Raw genomic sequence first — 15,678 nt, 5'->3', positions numbered from 1 at the left:
AGATGGCGGAGGCGAGGAGCGGGGGATGGGCGTTTATGGCGGGAAAAACCGCCACGCCGGAGGAAGGACCGGGACATTCATCGGTCGCGAAACTGTCACCCAACAAGGGCGAATCAGGCTTTAAGACCCCCGCATCCCCTCTAGAAGCGCTCAAGCGACCCGGGGAGCGACCCTTTGCGCCCTCGCCCTCCGACGCCATGTGCCACGAGGAGAAGAATCGGGGAACCCCCGCCCGCTATAAAAAGGTAAAATTACCTGCTGTCCGCTCCGAGTTGTAACGACCTGGTGTCTCAGTGAGTAGCTGCAATAGACGCTTAAATAAACGTCGAAATAAACGCCTTTAAGGCCGTTCAAAATTTTTTTTTTTTTTTTTTAACGGAGCCAGCGGGAGGGGGGAGAAAAGGAGGGACCTGGCACCACCAGGTTTGCACTTGCTCAAAAGAGCCCTCAACCCCAGGCACTCAACAAAACCTAAAAATTAGGCTTGGAGGCCTAGCCAGAGCTGCTGCTGTGTGTGACCACCACCTGCTGAGATAGAGAACATACCGAGGAGTTTCCGGCAGCACATGACCACATATAGGGAGGCAAAAGTTTGCTCTCTATCTCCACCTGCTGGTAGATGGACACAACCCACCAGTCTATGGATTGATCAGCTTGATGATATGGAAGTATACAATTCTTTCCTTTGTTGATATGTGTGGGATTATGGTTTTTACTTCATATTTTGTACTGTTTTCTTGTAGCTTGTTAGCCATATTGAACTAGAATTTATGAGGGAAAATGTGGAGTATAAATGTCAGAAATAAATAAATAAATAAATAAAGTAGCCCCCAGCTGGCAGCCAAAAGAAAGGGGGAGAGAATAAACCAACTACAGAAAACTTTTTTTTAAAGATATCTCTAAATAGGATGGGACGACTTCCCTATGAGGAAAGGCTGAAGCGTCTAGGGCTCTTCAGCTTGGAGAAAAGACAGCCGTGGGGAGATATGATAGAGGTCTATAAAATAATGAGTGGAGTGGAACGGGTAGACGTGAATCATTTGTTTACTGTATCCAAAAATACTAGGACTAGGGGGCATGCAATGAAGGTACAAAATAGTAAATTTAATACGAATCGGAGAAAATGTTTCTTCACTCAACGTGTAATTAAACTCTGGAATTCATAGCCAGAGAATGTGGTAAAGGCAGTTGGTTTAGTGGGGTTTAAAAAAGGTCTGGACGGCTTCCTAAAGGAAAAGTCCATAGACCATTATTAAAATGGACTTGGAGAAAATCCACTGCTTATTTCTGGGATAAGCAGCATAAAATGTATTGAACTTTTTCGGGATCTTTCCAGGTATCTGTGACCTGGATTGGCCACTGCTGGAAACAGGATGCTTGGCTTGATGGACCTTTGGTCTCTCCCAGTGTGGCAATATTTATGTACTTATGATTAAAAACAAAAGTTTTTTTGGCTCCCTAATGGGCCTACCAGACCAGTCAAGACTGCACAGGCTCACCATGTCCATCACCTGCTGGTTACTGAGAAATACTGGCTCTGAGAGGCATTGCACAGGTTAGTTATAGGCTCTGCCAGAAGTCTGTAGGAGTGCATAACCCATTCATCTGGGCTGAGGAACCTCCATTTCAGTCTCACCCAAGGCAATGCTTATGTTTTAAACGTACTCTTCATTACTAGCCTTATTCTTCAATCCTAGTTCCATCCCTTAGTTCTAGCCTTCTAGATCTTCAATCCTAGCGTCATCTCTCATTCCCAGTTCTTTATTTTGATTGGCACTGTGTTTTGTTTTCACCTCAAATGAAGAGATGTTCATATAAGCTCACTTAGGAGTGTCTGTTCTTGAAATATAAAACAACGCTTTCTAATTTTTAATATTGGATTTATTCTCTCCTCCCCCCACCCTTGCCTTGAACCATTCAGTTTCAAATCTCAGGTCAGACAGAGAAGCTGTTCCCAAAATACATTAACATGATACATATTCTCCTAAGAATTTTCATGCTATTGCAAAGATGTGTTTTAATGATGTCCCTATTGAGATACATGATGGAGAGGCAGGGTAAGAAAAAGTGCCATAACAAGAAAGGCCTGTTTTTCCCAAAAGAACATTTTGCAGGTATGTTTCTTCTAGACTCAGCTCCTCCACAGGTTGTCCTTTGCATTTCAGAAATTCAGAACTAGGAAAGGCTTTTAATTGATCTTCATACTTACCAACAGGATCTTTCCTTCAAATTCCTCTTCATCCTCTCCCTTTCCATCCTCTATCTCTTCTATCACCTCTGCCTTTGCTTCTGCAATAAGCTCCCTCAGAGGGTGATTATCAGTTACTGATGTAACAAATGGGTGCTAGGAAAAACAAGAGAGCACATATTATTTATTAATTTAGATTTTGCTCACACCTTTTTCAGTAGTAGGTCAAGGTGAGTTACATTCAGGTACTCTGGATATTTCTCTGTCCCAAGAGAGCTCACAATCTAAGTTTGTACCTGGGGCAATAGAGAGTTAAGTGACTTGCCCAAGATCACAAGGAGCAGCAGTGGGATTTGAACTAGCCACCTCTGGATTGCAAGACTGGTGCTCTAACCACTAGGCCACTCCTCCACTCCATAAAATGACCTGTGAGACTGACAGTAGAACTGTCCATATACAATAGCAGAAAAATAGCAAATCACAGGTCACATTACCTCTGAAATTAACTGCAAAGGGACACCACATCATAGGTAATGTGACCCCAGACATCATAGGAAACAGTTCTGTGGGTGCTTGAGCACCCCCAATATTTAACAAATTCCTTGATTTTGTCCAGGGAGAAGTAATGTCTGCTGGGTTTAGCACCCCCAATAATTTTGAAAAGTTGATTCCTATGCCAGACAGTAATATTTAAAGTCATATTACAGAGATCACATGATGCCAGTGGGTAAGTGTGAAGAGTAAAAAATCACAGATTGCATGATTCTAGAGCAGGGGCATAGCTACCATTGAGTGATGCTGGAAAAATGCCCAGGGCCACTCAATGGTAGGAGCCACCTGCAGCTGAACCCTCCCTTCATCTCCTATCTTCCCCTGCGCCCTGGTCTGGCGTCCCTACAACTCCCCCTCCCCCCCAGTCACCAGTCCTCCACACAGCAAGGGGGCTCACAGAAGAGGCAGTGCTGAAGGCAACCCCTCTCTCTCTGGCCAGTGGAGCCTTTCCTCTGTTGCGACCGCCCACAGGAAGTTGCATCAGAGGCGTGGGACATGGCAAAGGAAAGGTTCCACCTGCCCAAGATAGAGAGGCCACCTCCAGCACTGTGTCTTCTGTGAGCTTCCTTGCCGTAAGGAGAACCGGGGAGGGGGATGAGCTGTAGAGACACCAGACCCAGCTCCTTGTGACCTTGGGCAAGTTACTTAACCCTCCATTACCCATGGTACCAGATTGTGAGCCCTCCAGGGACAGAGAAAGTACCTGCATATAATGTGTACAGCGCTGTGTACATCTAGTAGCACAGTAAAAATGATTAGTAGTAGTAGTAGTCGCAGAGGAAAGAGGGGACCAAAGGGGGGGGGGGGGTGTCAGGAGAGAAAGAAAAGGGAAGAGAAAAAGAGAGAGACCTAGACCAAAGGGGAGGGGGAAGAGAGGGGGCAGTTGCTGGACTGAGGGGGGCGCAGAGAAAGAGACTAGAGAAAAGGGAAGAGACCCTGGATCAAGGAGGGAGGGAGAAGAGATGTCAGACCATGAAGGGAGAAGGGGAGAGGGAGAGAGAAAAAATTGACTTGGAAAAAAGGTGGAGGGGAGGGTTTCAGACGGACTGTGTGTGTAGGGGGGGGGGGTAAGCAGAGAGAAGAGAGAGAGAGAGACCATGGACCAAGAAGGGAGGGAGAAAGGGAGAGACGCTGGACCACAGAGGGGGTGAGGTGGGTCAGAGATGGGGGGTGCAGGAGGAAAGGAAGAGAGAGGAAAGAAACTGGCCATGGGAAGGGATGGGGACACAGAAGAGATGCTAGGTGTGAAGGGAGTATAGGGACAGGGACACGGGCCAATGCTGGCCACAAGGGGAAGGAGGGGATGCTGGACAAAGTAAGGTAAGAACACAGAAGGCAGATGCTGAATATGGAGAGAGGATAGGAACACTGGGAAGGCAGATACTGAACATGGGGAGAGGATAGGGACCAGGGCACAGCAGGAAGACACTGGACATGACAGCACCACAGACCCTGAAGCAGGAAGTTGGATAAATACCGAAACCTGGACCAGAGTTGGCCATGGCAAGGAAGGACTGGGCGTTGCGAGAGAGTGCACGTAGTGAGAGAGTTAACTTCAAATGTGCCACACAGAAATCAGACAAATTATGCAACTGTTATTCTCCGAGGACAAGCAGGCTGCTTGTTCTCACTGATGGGTGACGTCCACGGCAGCCCCTCCAATCGGAACACTTTCTAGCAAAGTCCTTTGCTAGTCCTCGCGCGCCGATGCGCACCGCGCATGCGCGGCCGTCTTCCCGCCCGAACCGGCTCGTGCCGGCCAGTCTTCTTTAGTCCGCGCTTGGTACGGTCGTGTTTCGCCGTTCGCGCCCCAAAGTTGACCTCGCGCGTCGTTCATCGACTTTGTTCTTTAAAAAAAAAAAAAAAAAAGGTGTCGGGAGGAGGCCTTTTGGTTTTCTCCCTTCCCGTACTTCGAGTTTTTTGCCCCGGTAAGTTTTCTTTCGTCGTCGGGGTAGGCCCTATTTAGGCCTCGGTCGAAGTTTTTCTTCCCCCTATTTTTGTGGTGCCATTTTCGCCATTTCGAGTTTTGATCTCGCCGGCGCGATTTTTCCGCCCATGACATCGAAGTCTTCCAGCGGCTTCAAGAAGTGCACCCAGTGCGCCCGTAATCTCGCTCACTGACAGGCACGCGTCGTGTCTTCAGTGTCTGGGGGCTGGCAACCGCCCTCAGGCCTGTAGTCTGTGTTCCCTCTTACAAAAGCGGACTCAGGTAGCGAGGTTAGCCCAGTGGAACATTTTGTTCTCGGGCTCTTCGTCGGCATCGGCACCGGGAGTATCGACTGCCTCGACGTCGTCGGCGCCCGGACCTTCATCCTCGCCCCCGATTGCATCGAGTGCATCGAGGCATCGGCCCTCTGCATCGGGGCGACATCGGAGGGCTGCGTCAGTGTCGGTGGTATCGAGACCTCCTCGTCTGCTGATGTCGTCGGACGGTGGTGCTTCGTCTGGAGTGCAGGTGAGGGCTGTCCATTCCCCTGCTGGTGGCGGTGAGCCTTCGGGTGGGTCTCCCCCTACCCTGAGGGCTCCTGCGGTACAGCCCCCCCGAGACCGACCCTCTTCAGCCTCGGCCCCGAGGAAGAGACGGCTGGATTCTACGTCCTCCTCGTCGGTGCCGGGAAGCTCCGGTGACGTGCTTCGTTCCAAAAAATCGAAGAAGCATCGTCACCGGTCCCCTTCCCGTGTCGGCACCGAGAGCTCTGGGTCGCCGAGGGAGTCAGCACCCAGTAAGCATCGGCACCGAGAGGACCACTCGCCCTCTGTTCAAGAGGTGTCGATGCGCTCCCCTTTGGACAGCCCGGAACAGCCTCCACGCTCGGAACAGGTTCTGACATCGACTCCTGCATCGGCTTCCATGTCTTTTTCCACAGCCGCTCTGCACGAGAGCCTCCGGGCCGTTCTCCCAGAGATCCTGGGAGAGCTGTTGCGCCCTTCCCCTCCGGTACCGTGGGTGCTTGCGCCACCGGTACCGTCGAGCGAGGCGCCGGCTGGCCCATTGTCCGGGGTGAGGTCTCCGACATCGGTGCCGCTTGCGGTACCGACTGCGGTAGCCTCCCAGGAAGGCTCCCCGACTACGTCGGCGGAGGGAGCTTCGCCGGTGCGGGCGAGGGAGTCTACCTCTCGACGCTCCCACCGTGGCCGTGGTTCCACGGAGTCGAGCCGGGCACGGTTGCAGACACAGGTCCGTGAACTTGTGTCTGACACCGATGGTGAGGCCTTGTGGGACGAGGAAGAAGACATCAGATATTTCTCTGACGAGGAGTCTGAGGGTCTTCCTTCCGATCCCACTCCCTCTCCTGAAAGACAGCTTTCTCCTCCTGAGAGCCTGTCTTTCGCTTCCTTTGTCCGGGAGATGTCTACGGCCATCCCCTTCCCGGTGGTTGTGGAGGACGAGCCCAGGGCTGAAATGTTTGAGCTCCTGGACTATCCTTCTCCACCTAAGGAAGCGTCCACAGTACCCATGCATCATGTCCTCAAAAAGACATTGCTGGCGAACTGGACCAAGCCTCTAAGTAATCCCCACATTCCCAAGAAGATCGAGTCCCAGTACCGGATCCATGGGGACCCAGAGCTGATGCGCACCCAGTTGCCTCATGACTCTGTGGATTTGGCCCTAAAGAAGGCCAAGAGTTCTAGAGAACATGCTTCGGCGCCCCTGGGCAAGGACTCTAGAACCTTGGACTCCTTTGGGAGGAAGGCCTACCATTCTTCTATGCTCGTGGCCAAGATTCAGTCCTACCAGCTCTACACGAGCATACACATGCGGAACAATGTGCGGCAGTTGGCGGGCTTGGTGGACAAGCTCCCCCCTGAGCAAGCCAAGCCATTTCAGGAGGTGGTCAGGCAGCTGAAGGCGTGCAGAAAATTCCTGGCCAGAGGGGTGTATGACACCTTTGATGTTGCGTCCAGGGCCGCTGCTCAAGGTGTGGTGATGCGCAGACTCTCATGGCTGCGTGCCTCCGACCTGGAGAATAGAATCCAGCAGCGGTTTGCGGACTCGCCTTGCCGTGCGGATAATATTTTTGGAGAAAAAGTCGAACAGGTGGTAGAGCAGCTCCACCAGCGGGACACCGCATTCGACAAGTTCTCCCGCCGGCAGCCTTCAGCCTCTACCTCTACAGGTAGAAGATTTTTTGGGGGAAGGAAGACTGTTCCCTACTCTTCTGGTAAGCGTAGGTACAATCCTCCTTCTCGACAGCCTGCGGCCCAGGCTAAGCCCCAGCGCGCTCGCTCTCGTCAGCAGCGTGCGCCTCAGCAAGGCCCCTCGGCTCCCCAGCAAAAGCAAGGGACGAGCTTTTGACTGGCTCCAGCAGAGCATAGCCGACATCCAAGTGTCAGTGCCGGGCGACCTACCAGTCAGGGGGAGGTTGAAAGCTTTTCACCTAAGGTGGCCTCTCATAACCTCCGATCAGTGGGTTCTCCAAATAGTCCGGCAAGGATATTTGGCCTCAAAACCTCCAAATTGTCCACCGGGAGCTCAATCTTACAGCTTCCAACATAAACAGGTACTTGCAGAGGAACTCTCCGCCCTTCTCAGCGCCAATGCGGTCGAGCCCGTGCCATCCGGGCAAGAAGGGCTGGGATTCTATTCCAGGTACTTCCTTGTGGAAAAGAAAACAGGGGGGATGCGTCCCATCCTAGACCTAAGGGCCCTGAACAAATATCTGGTCAAAGAAAAGTTCAGGATGCTTTCCCTGGGCACCCTTCTCCCCATGATTCAGGAAAACGATTGGCTATGCTCTCTGGACTTGAAGGACGCCTACACACACATCCCGATACTGCCAGCTCACAGACAGTATCTGCGATTTCAGCTGGGCACACGTCACTTCCAGTACTGTGTGCTACCCTTTGGGCTCGCCTCTGCGCCCAGAGTGTTCACGAAGTGCTTGGCTGTAGTAGCAGCGGCACTTCGCAGACTGGGGGTACACGTGTTCCCATATCTCGACGATTGGCTGGTGAAGAACACATCCGAGGCAGGAGCCCTGCAGTCCATGCAGATGACTATTCGCCTCCTGGAGCTACTGGGGTTTGTGATAAATTATCCAAAGTCCCATCTTCTCCCAGTGCAGAAACTCGAATTCATAGGAGCTCTGCTGGATTCTCGGACGGCTTGCGCCTATCTCCCAGAGACGAGAGCCAACAACTTGTTGTCCCTCGTCTCGCGGGTGCGAGCGTCCCAGCAGATCACAGCTCGGCAGATGTTGAGATTGCTGGGCCACATGGCCTCCACAGTTCATGTGACTCCCATGGCCCGCCTTCACATGAGATCTGCTCAATGGACACTAGCTTCCCAGTGGTTTCAGGCTGCTGGGGATCTAGAAGACGTGATCCACCTGTCCACGAGTTTTCTCAAATCCCTGTATTGGTGGACAATTTGGTCCAATTTGACTCTGGGACGTCCTTTCCAAATTCCTCAGCCTCAAAAAGTGCTGACCACGGATGCGTCTCTCCTGGGGTGGGGAGCTCATGTCGATGGGCTTCACACCCAATGAAGTTGGTCCCTCCAGGAACGCGATCTGCAGATCAATCTTCTGGAGTTACGAGCGATCTGGAACGCTCTGAAGACTTTCAGAGATCGGCTGTCCCAACAAATTATCCAAATTCAGACAGACAACCAGGTTGCCATGTATTACGTCAACAAGCAGGGGGGCACCGGATCTCGCCCCCTGTGTCAGGAAGCCGTCAGCATGTGGCTCTGGGCTCGCCGTCACGGCATGGTGCTTCAAGCCACATATCTGGCAGGCGTAAACAACAGTCTGGCCGACAGGTTGAGCAGGATTATGCAACCTCACGAGTGGTCGCTCAATTCCCGTGTAGTGCGACAGATCTTCCAGGTGTGGGGCACCCCCTTGGTAGATCTCTTCGCATCTCAAGCCAACCACAAAGTCCCTCAGTTCTGTTCCAGGCTTCAGGCCCACGGCAGACTGGCATCGGATGCCTTCCTCCTGGACTGGGGGGAGGGTCTGCTGTATGCTTATCCTCCCATACCTCTGGTGGGGAAGACTTTGTTGAAACTCAAGCAAGATCGAGGCACCATGATTCTGATTGCTCCTTTTTGGCCGCGTCAGATCTGGTTCCCTCTTCTTCTGGAGTTGTCCTCCGAAGAACCGTGGAGATTGGAGTGTTTTCCGACCCTCATCACACAGGACGAAGGGGCGCTTCTGCATCCCAACCTCCGGTCCCTGGCTCTCACGGCCTGGATGTTGAGAGCGTAGACTTTGCCTCTTTGGGTCTGTCAGAGGGTGTCTCCCGCATCTTGCTTGCTTCCAGGAAAGATTCCACTAAGAGGAGTTACTTCTTTCTATGGAGGAGGTTTGTCGTCTGGTGTGACAGCAAGGCCCTAGATCCTCGCTCTTGTCCTACACAGACCCTGCTTGAATACCTTCTGCACTTGTCTGAGTCTGGTCTCAAGACCAACTCTGTAAGGGTTCACCTTAGTGCAATCAGTGCATACCATTACCGTGTGGAAGGTAAGCCGATCTCAGGACAGCCTTTAGTTGTTCGCTTCATGAGAGGTTTGCTTTTGTCAAAGCCCCCTGTCAAGCCTCCTACAGTGTCATGGGATCTCAATGTCGTTCTCACCCAGCTGATGAAACCTCCTTTTGAGCCACTGAATTCCTGCCATCTGAAGTACTTGACCTGGAAGGTCATTTTCTTGGTGGCAGTTACTTCAGCTCGTAGAGTCAGTGAGCTTCAGGCCCTGGTAGCCCAGGCCCCTTACACCAAATTTCATCATAACAGAGTAGTCCTCCGCACTCACCGTAAGTTCTTGCCAAAGGTTGTGTCAGAGTTCCATCTGAACCAGTCAATTGTCTTGCCAACATTCTTTCCCCGTCCTCATTCCTGCCCTGCTGAACGTCAGCTGCACACATTGGACTGCAAGAGAGCATTGGCCTTCTATCTGGAGCGGACACAGCCCAACAGACAGTCCGCCCAATTGTTTGTTTCTTTTGATCCCAACAGGAGGGGAGTGGCTGTGGGAAAACGCACCATATCCAATTGGCTAGCAGATTGCATTTCCTTCACTTACGCCCAGGCTGGGCTGGCTCTTGAGGGTCATGTCACGGCTCATAATGTTAGAGCCATGGCAGCGTCGGTAGCCCACTTGAAGTCAGCCTCTATTGAAGAGATTTGCAAAGCTGCGACGTGGTCATCTGTCCACACATTCACATCTCATTACTGCCTGCAGCAGGATACCCGACGCGACAGTCGGTTCGGGCAGTCAGTGCTTCAGAATCTGTTCGGGGTTTAGAATCCAACTCCACCCCCCTAGGCCCATGTTTGTTCTGTTCCAGGCTGCACTCTCAGTTAGTTGGAAAATTTTTTAGGTCAATCTCAGTTATGTCCTCGCCGTTGCGAGGCCCAATTGATCATGGTTGTTGTTTTGAGTGAGCCTGGGGGCTAGGGATACCCCATCAGTGAGAACAAGCAGCCTGCTTGTCCTCGGAGAAAGCGAATGCTACATACCTGTAGAAGGTATTCTCCGAGGACAGCAGGCTGATTGTTCTCACAAACCCGCCCGCCTCCCCTTTGGAGTTGTGTCTTCCCTTCTCTTTGTCTTGCTACATATGAGACTGGCCGGCACGAGCCGGTTCGGGCGGGAAGACGGCCGCGCATGCGCGGTGCGCATCGGCGCGCGAGGACTAGCAAAGGACTTTGCTAGAAAGTGTTCCGATTGGAGGGGCTGCCGTGGACGTCACCCATCAGTGAGAACAATCAGCCTGCTGTCCTCGGAGAATACCTTCTACAGGTATGTAGCATTCGCTATATGGACAGAGGTGATATGTACTGGATCAAAATAATTAATAGTGAACATAATTATTGCCTTTCAGATGCTGTAGATTGTACTTTAACTGACCCAAACCTTTTTGAGGGCATAAATGAAAATCCAGTTTTTCAGAAAATAAAATCTCTCTTAGGTATTTTTCAAACTACTTTTACAGAGCTAGTAGAACAATCCAAATCTGTGGTAATAGTGCTACTTGACATTATTGAACTGTTACTGACACAAAGATGCCTGTCTGTCTCTAACCTGAACTCTTTGATTCCACACTTTCTGGACTGCGTCTGCAGTATTCCACTAGAAGACAGTTCTTCAAGTTCTCTTCATGGTAATAGCTTGCTGTATGGGATTAGCAGTTGGCTAGGAAATAGATTCTTTTCTGAAAATGCTGCAATAAGTGTGCAGGTAGAAGAGTTTAAAAGGAAACATAAAGAGCAGGTCTTTGGGAGATGTTCTATGGCTTCCGGGGAAGGAACTATTGGCTACCTCGCACAGGGTTCCGATGGAAATGGGCCACCTGCTAGCCACCTGGTATCAAATAAGGAAGAGCTGGTTTCAAGAACGAAAGTACTTCTTGCAGACCGCCATTTGTAGAGCTCCGGGGTTCCCATTGGGTGAAACAGAGAAGGTATATCGGGATTGGGGGCAGGTGGGGTTATATATATTGGAGCAGTTATGGGAAAAGGGCAGGATGGTTAGCTTTGAAAGCCTTCAGGAGGAATATGGGTTAGCTGATAGGGATCAGGTGTACTATTGCTGTGTGCGGAACTATATGTTATCCCGGGATCAGGAGGAGCTGGAACTAGCGGAGACAGCGATAGAAGTAGCCCTAAAAAGGGGGGGAGGAAGAGGAAGTATATCTTGTCTGTATTTGGCTCTGCTGCAGTGGGCAGATCCGCAAACATTCTATATTAACAGGTGGGAGAGTGTGTTAAACTGCTCATACACTAGACTGACATGGACAAGAGGCTATAGATATAGATCCCTGGCACAATCTATGATAGAAAATGGATACAAAATATTCTATTGGTGGTACTATACGCCGGATAGGCTCCAGCACTTTTTTGCTGGGGTTTCGGCAGATTGCTGGCGAGAATGTGGGGGGAGAGGCACGTTTGTGCACATATGGAGGGAGTGCCCAAAGGTGCAAAAATTTTAGAAGGCAGTGACCTCGCTGATAAGCCGAGTCATACAAGGTGGGTACCCATGCATGATGGAACATTGCCTTCTTCATTTTAAGCCATCAAAGATTAAAGCTTCTCCTTATAGACTGGCAACACAATATCTAACAGCGGCAAAGTTGGCAGTGGCCAGAGCCTGGAAGCAAAGAGCCCTCCCGGAGATGCAGGTGATATGTCATAAAGTGGACTACTTATACCAAATGGAGTGGAGGAGTGGCCTAGTGGTTAGGGTGGTGGACTTTGGTCCTGGGGAACTGAGGAACTGAGTTCAATTCCCACTTCAGGCACAGGCAGCTCCTTGTGACTCTGGGCAAGTCACTTAACCCTCCATTGCCCCATATAAGCCACATTGAGCCTGCCATGAGTGGGAAAGCATGGGGTACAAATGTAACAAAAAAAATGTCAAAACTAACAGCTTTAAGGAGAGGCAGAATGGAGCCATTTAATAAAATGTGGCAGCCATATGAACAGATGACAGTGCAGGAGTCAGCTACACCATTGGGTGGGGGGAGGTATATCATAGGGGGAAATGTCATGTTTTGGTTATTTTGGTTTTGAAAAGGTTGGTAGGGCTGGGGAAATAAGCCATGTGAAATGATATAATGTGGTTTTGATTTGCTGTATTTCTGTACCAATAAAAATGATATAATAATTAAAAAAAAACTAAAAGTAAAATTGATTTCTCTTTCAAATACTTGTCCCAAGAGTAATTGTCATGGCCAGAGGTAGCTTTTGCAATGTCACATGGAATCCAAAGGTCTACACTCCATCACCATAAAAAGCAGCTGTTGGCACGAAAACTGAAACCTCCCTTACCAGTATCATGTAGAAGTTTCAGTGTTTGAAAGCACTAATGATAGTAAATCATTTGGTTGCTAAAGAAATTAACAATGGAAGTGGCTTCCCTAACATGACAATTCTTGATTTTAAAAGAGACTAGATAAAGGAAAAGCTTCCTTGTTGGAAACTACTTTGACACTACTATCAAAACCATGCTGAACTGAAAAAGGGTTTTGAACATGCAAATAATAACAATCAGAATTTTGGACATTCTAGAGAGAATGAAAGATGGTGATCCAGTAAAATTTATGGAGACAATTCTGTAAAATCTACTGGCAATTCAGTTTATGAAGGACATTGAGAAAGAAAGGGCACATAAAGTACCTGCCCATAACTTCAGGAAAAAAAAACATGAAACAACAATAAAATACTCAAAACCAATAATAATTCAAATCTTGAAACAAGTCAAGGTATAGACATCCGTACCATGGTCACTTTCTTCTGCATTTACTTCATTTTATTTTTTCAACATTCCTACAAAATTACTTTGCTTTTCTCTCTAAGGTATACATTATATATTTTTTTCTCCCCCCTTTTCCCTCTCTTTTCCATTTATTTCATCTTTTTCTTCTCTATTACAGACAGCATGTATTTTACTCACATAGGGCATTAACTATTGAGACATTGAATAAAGATGCATTTTCCTCTCTATGTGTATTTTTTTACTAGTAATGCTCCTTTTGTATGCATCTCCTTTTTCTAATACATCACATTAGTTCTAATTTTGATAAACTCCTATATATTATATATCTTACATATGTGTATTCTTATGTTTACATTTTTATTCTCTGTATATTTAGCTTTTTATTATCTATTTTAGCGTTTTCTAATGGTTTTGATATTTTCATTGTTTATGTATTTTTCTTTTATATATAAACTAGTAGAAAAGGCCCGTTTCAGACACAAATGAAACGGGCACTAGCAAGGTTTTCCTCGGAGTGTGTATGTTTGAGAGAGTGTGTGTGAGAGTGACTGTGTGAGAGAGAGTGAATTTGCGAGTGTGTGTGCGTGACAGAGTGAGTGAGACTGTATGTGAGTGTGTGTCTGTGAGAGAGAGTGTGTGTGCCTGGTGCCCCTCCCTCCCACCCACCCAGTTCCAGTGTTCCCCTCCCCCTCCCACCAAGTTCCAGTGTCCCCCCTTCCTCCGTGTTCCAGGGTCGTCATCCCTCCCTCCCTCCATTCCTCCGAGTTGCAGGGTCTTCCCCCCCCCCCCCCCGTTTTTTGTTTTTTGTTTAAGTTTTTGTACAGGTGGTGCATTCCTCCCCTCTTGTCCCCTCCTCCGAGTTCCAGACCCCTCCCCCCCCAGTTCCAGACCCCCCCTCCCTCCAAATTCCAGACCCCTCCCTCCTGCTCTCCGAGTTCCAGACCCCACCTCCCTCCCTCCGATTTGCAGACCCCCTCCCTCTCTCTGAGTTCCAGACCCCACCTCCCTGCCTTCCTCCCTCCAATTTGCAGACCCCTCTCCCTCCGATTTACAGACCCCCTCAGAGTTCCTGACCCCTGGACCCCCCCTGCTGCGACCCTCTCGAGCCCCCTTCCCGCTGCCAACCCTCCCCCGCCGCCATCGCGTACCTGTGCTGGCGGGGAACCTCAACCCCCGCCAGCTGAAGTCCTCTTCTCGGCCGTGCGGCTTGGACGAATGATGTGATTAAGTTTGAATCAGTTTGTGTTCGTGCGTCTGACGTCAGACGGGGGGGGGGGGGGGGGGGGGAGCAGAGGCTGATGTGCTTGGGAGGGGAGGGGCTTGGGTGGTGCCCGGGGGGTGTTGATGTCTTTGAGGGGGAGGGCTTGGGTGATGTGCCGAGGGGGGGGGGGGGGTGTCTGCGGTGCTGCACTTGTCATGTTGCAGGGAGCAGCGCACTCACAGCTGATTCCCAGGCAGAGGGAGGAGTAGGGAAATCAGCTGTGAGTGACGTCAGCATGGCTACGGAGCCTAGCTCAGGAGACACAGGCAGCTACTTCAGAACGTTAATGGTGAGAATTATTATATAGGATGTTTAATTTATATTGTACATTTTTTGATTTTAGACCCCTGAGGCAGGCACTTAGCTGAAACACGGTGCTGTGTTGGGTCCTTTCAAGAATAAAGGATTTTTTATACTTCAATCGTCCTCCTGTTGTTTTGGAAGAGCCCTGATGGCTATACTACTCCTATGTAGTGACTTCCACTTCCGCGGACTTTTTCTCGCATTTAATTTTGTGCAATACAAAGGCTGTATCACCTTTTGTTCACATAGAGATTCATTGAAACATACTGTTTGACGGTTTTCCTAGGGGTGAGATTAGGGCAGAGACTGAAATAATATACCTATTTTTGAATTTTCCAAAGTATGTGGGTTGTTTTGATCAGAAAAAGTACCCACTGAAAGTAGTCCATACATTCACATTGAAAACGTGTACTAAACCTGTACAAGTACCTGTAGATTTTACAGATATGGATACAGTATTTTGGATTTAGCTTACACCTTTTTGTAGTTGTTGTAGTAGTGGCTCAAGGTGAGTTATGTTATGGTACAGTAGGATTTCCCTGTCCCCAGATGGCTTTCATTAGTCTTAGGGGTCCTTTTACTAAGGTGCACTAATGGATTTAGCATATGCTAAATGCTAAGAAGCCAATTTTATCCCTATGGGCTTCTAAGCATTTAACACACACTAAATCTATTAGTGCACCCTAGTAAAAGGACCCCTAAGTTTGTACCAGAAACAGTGGAGAGTGTTCTGCTACCAGTTTCATGGAGGCAGGTTGCCTATTGTTTATATTGGACATTGTTTATATCAGATTGCATTGTCTATAGTATTTTACAGTGTTTGTGCCCTTAAGAAAGGCAGGAAGTGCCTCTGGACTACAAATCTTAGTCTTCCTGCAGTGCTCTGTCATTTTCCTGAGCACCTGTCCCAGTTCCCTATGCCTTATGGGACTTTTCCTACTGGCTGGTCCTTGTCCCTGTGAATGCTGGGCTGTAGCCCGCCCCTTCTCTCTCCATTGGGGTTGAGAGTGTGCAGCATTCTTTTCTAAGATCTGTAAGCTGACTTGCTGTACCTTGTTGGATACTCCCCCTTCAAGCTACTATAAAATAACATTTTTACCTTTTAAAGGTATATACAGCATCTACTATTCAGCCAGTGCTTAAAGCTCC

General features: G+C 49.2%; 1 protein-coding gene across 1 annotated transcript in view; it reads right to left on the bottom strand.

Annotated features, from left to right (window-relative positions):
* LOC115469697 (STE20-like serine/threonine-protein kinase) overlaps positions 1-15,678 on the bottom strand; it is a 233,442-nt gene that overhangs the window by 176,647 nt on the left and 41,117 nt on the right. Inside the window, 1 exon segment of the mRNA XM_030202484.1 lies at positions 2,210-2,344. Coding sequence (XP_030058344.1) covers positions 2,210-2,344 — 135 coding nt within the window.

This window comes from Microcaecilia unicolor, chromosome 4, assembly GCF_901765095.1.
Source record: "Microcaecilia unicolor chromosome 4, aMicUni1.1, whole genome shotgun sequence".
NCBI classification, from domain to species: Eukaryota; Metazoa; Chordata; class Amphibia; order Gymnophiona; family Siphonopidae; genus Microcaecilia; species Microcaecilia unicolor.
The sequence above is the reverse complement of the archived record's forward strand: the minus strand, read 5'-3'. Positions and strand labels throughout refer to the sequence as shown.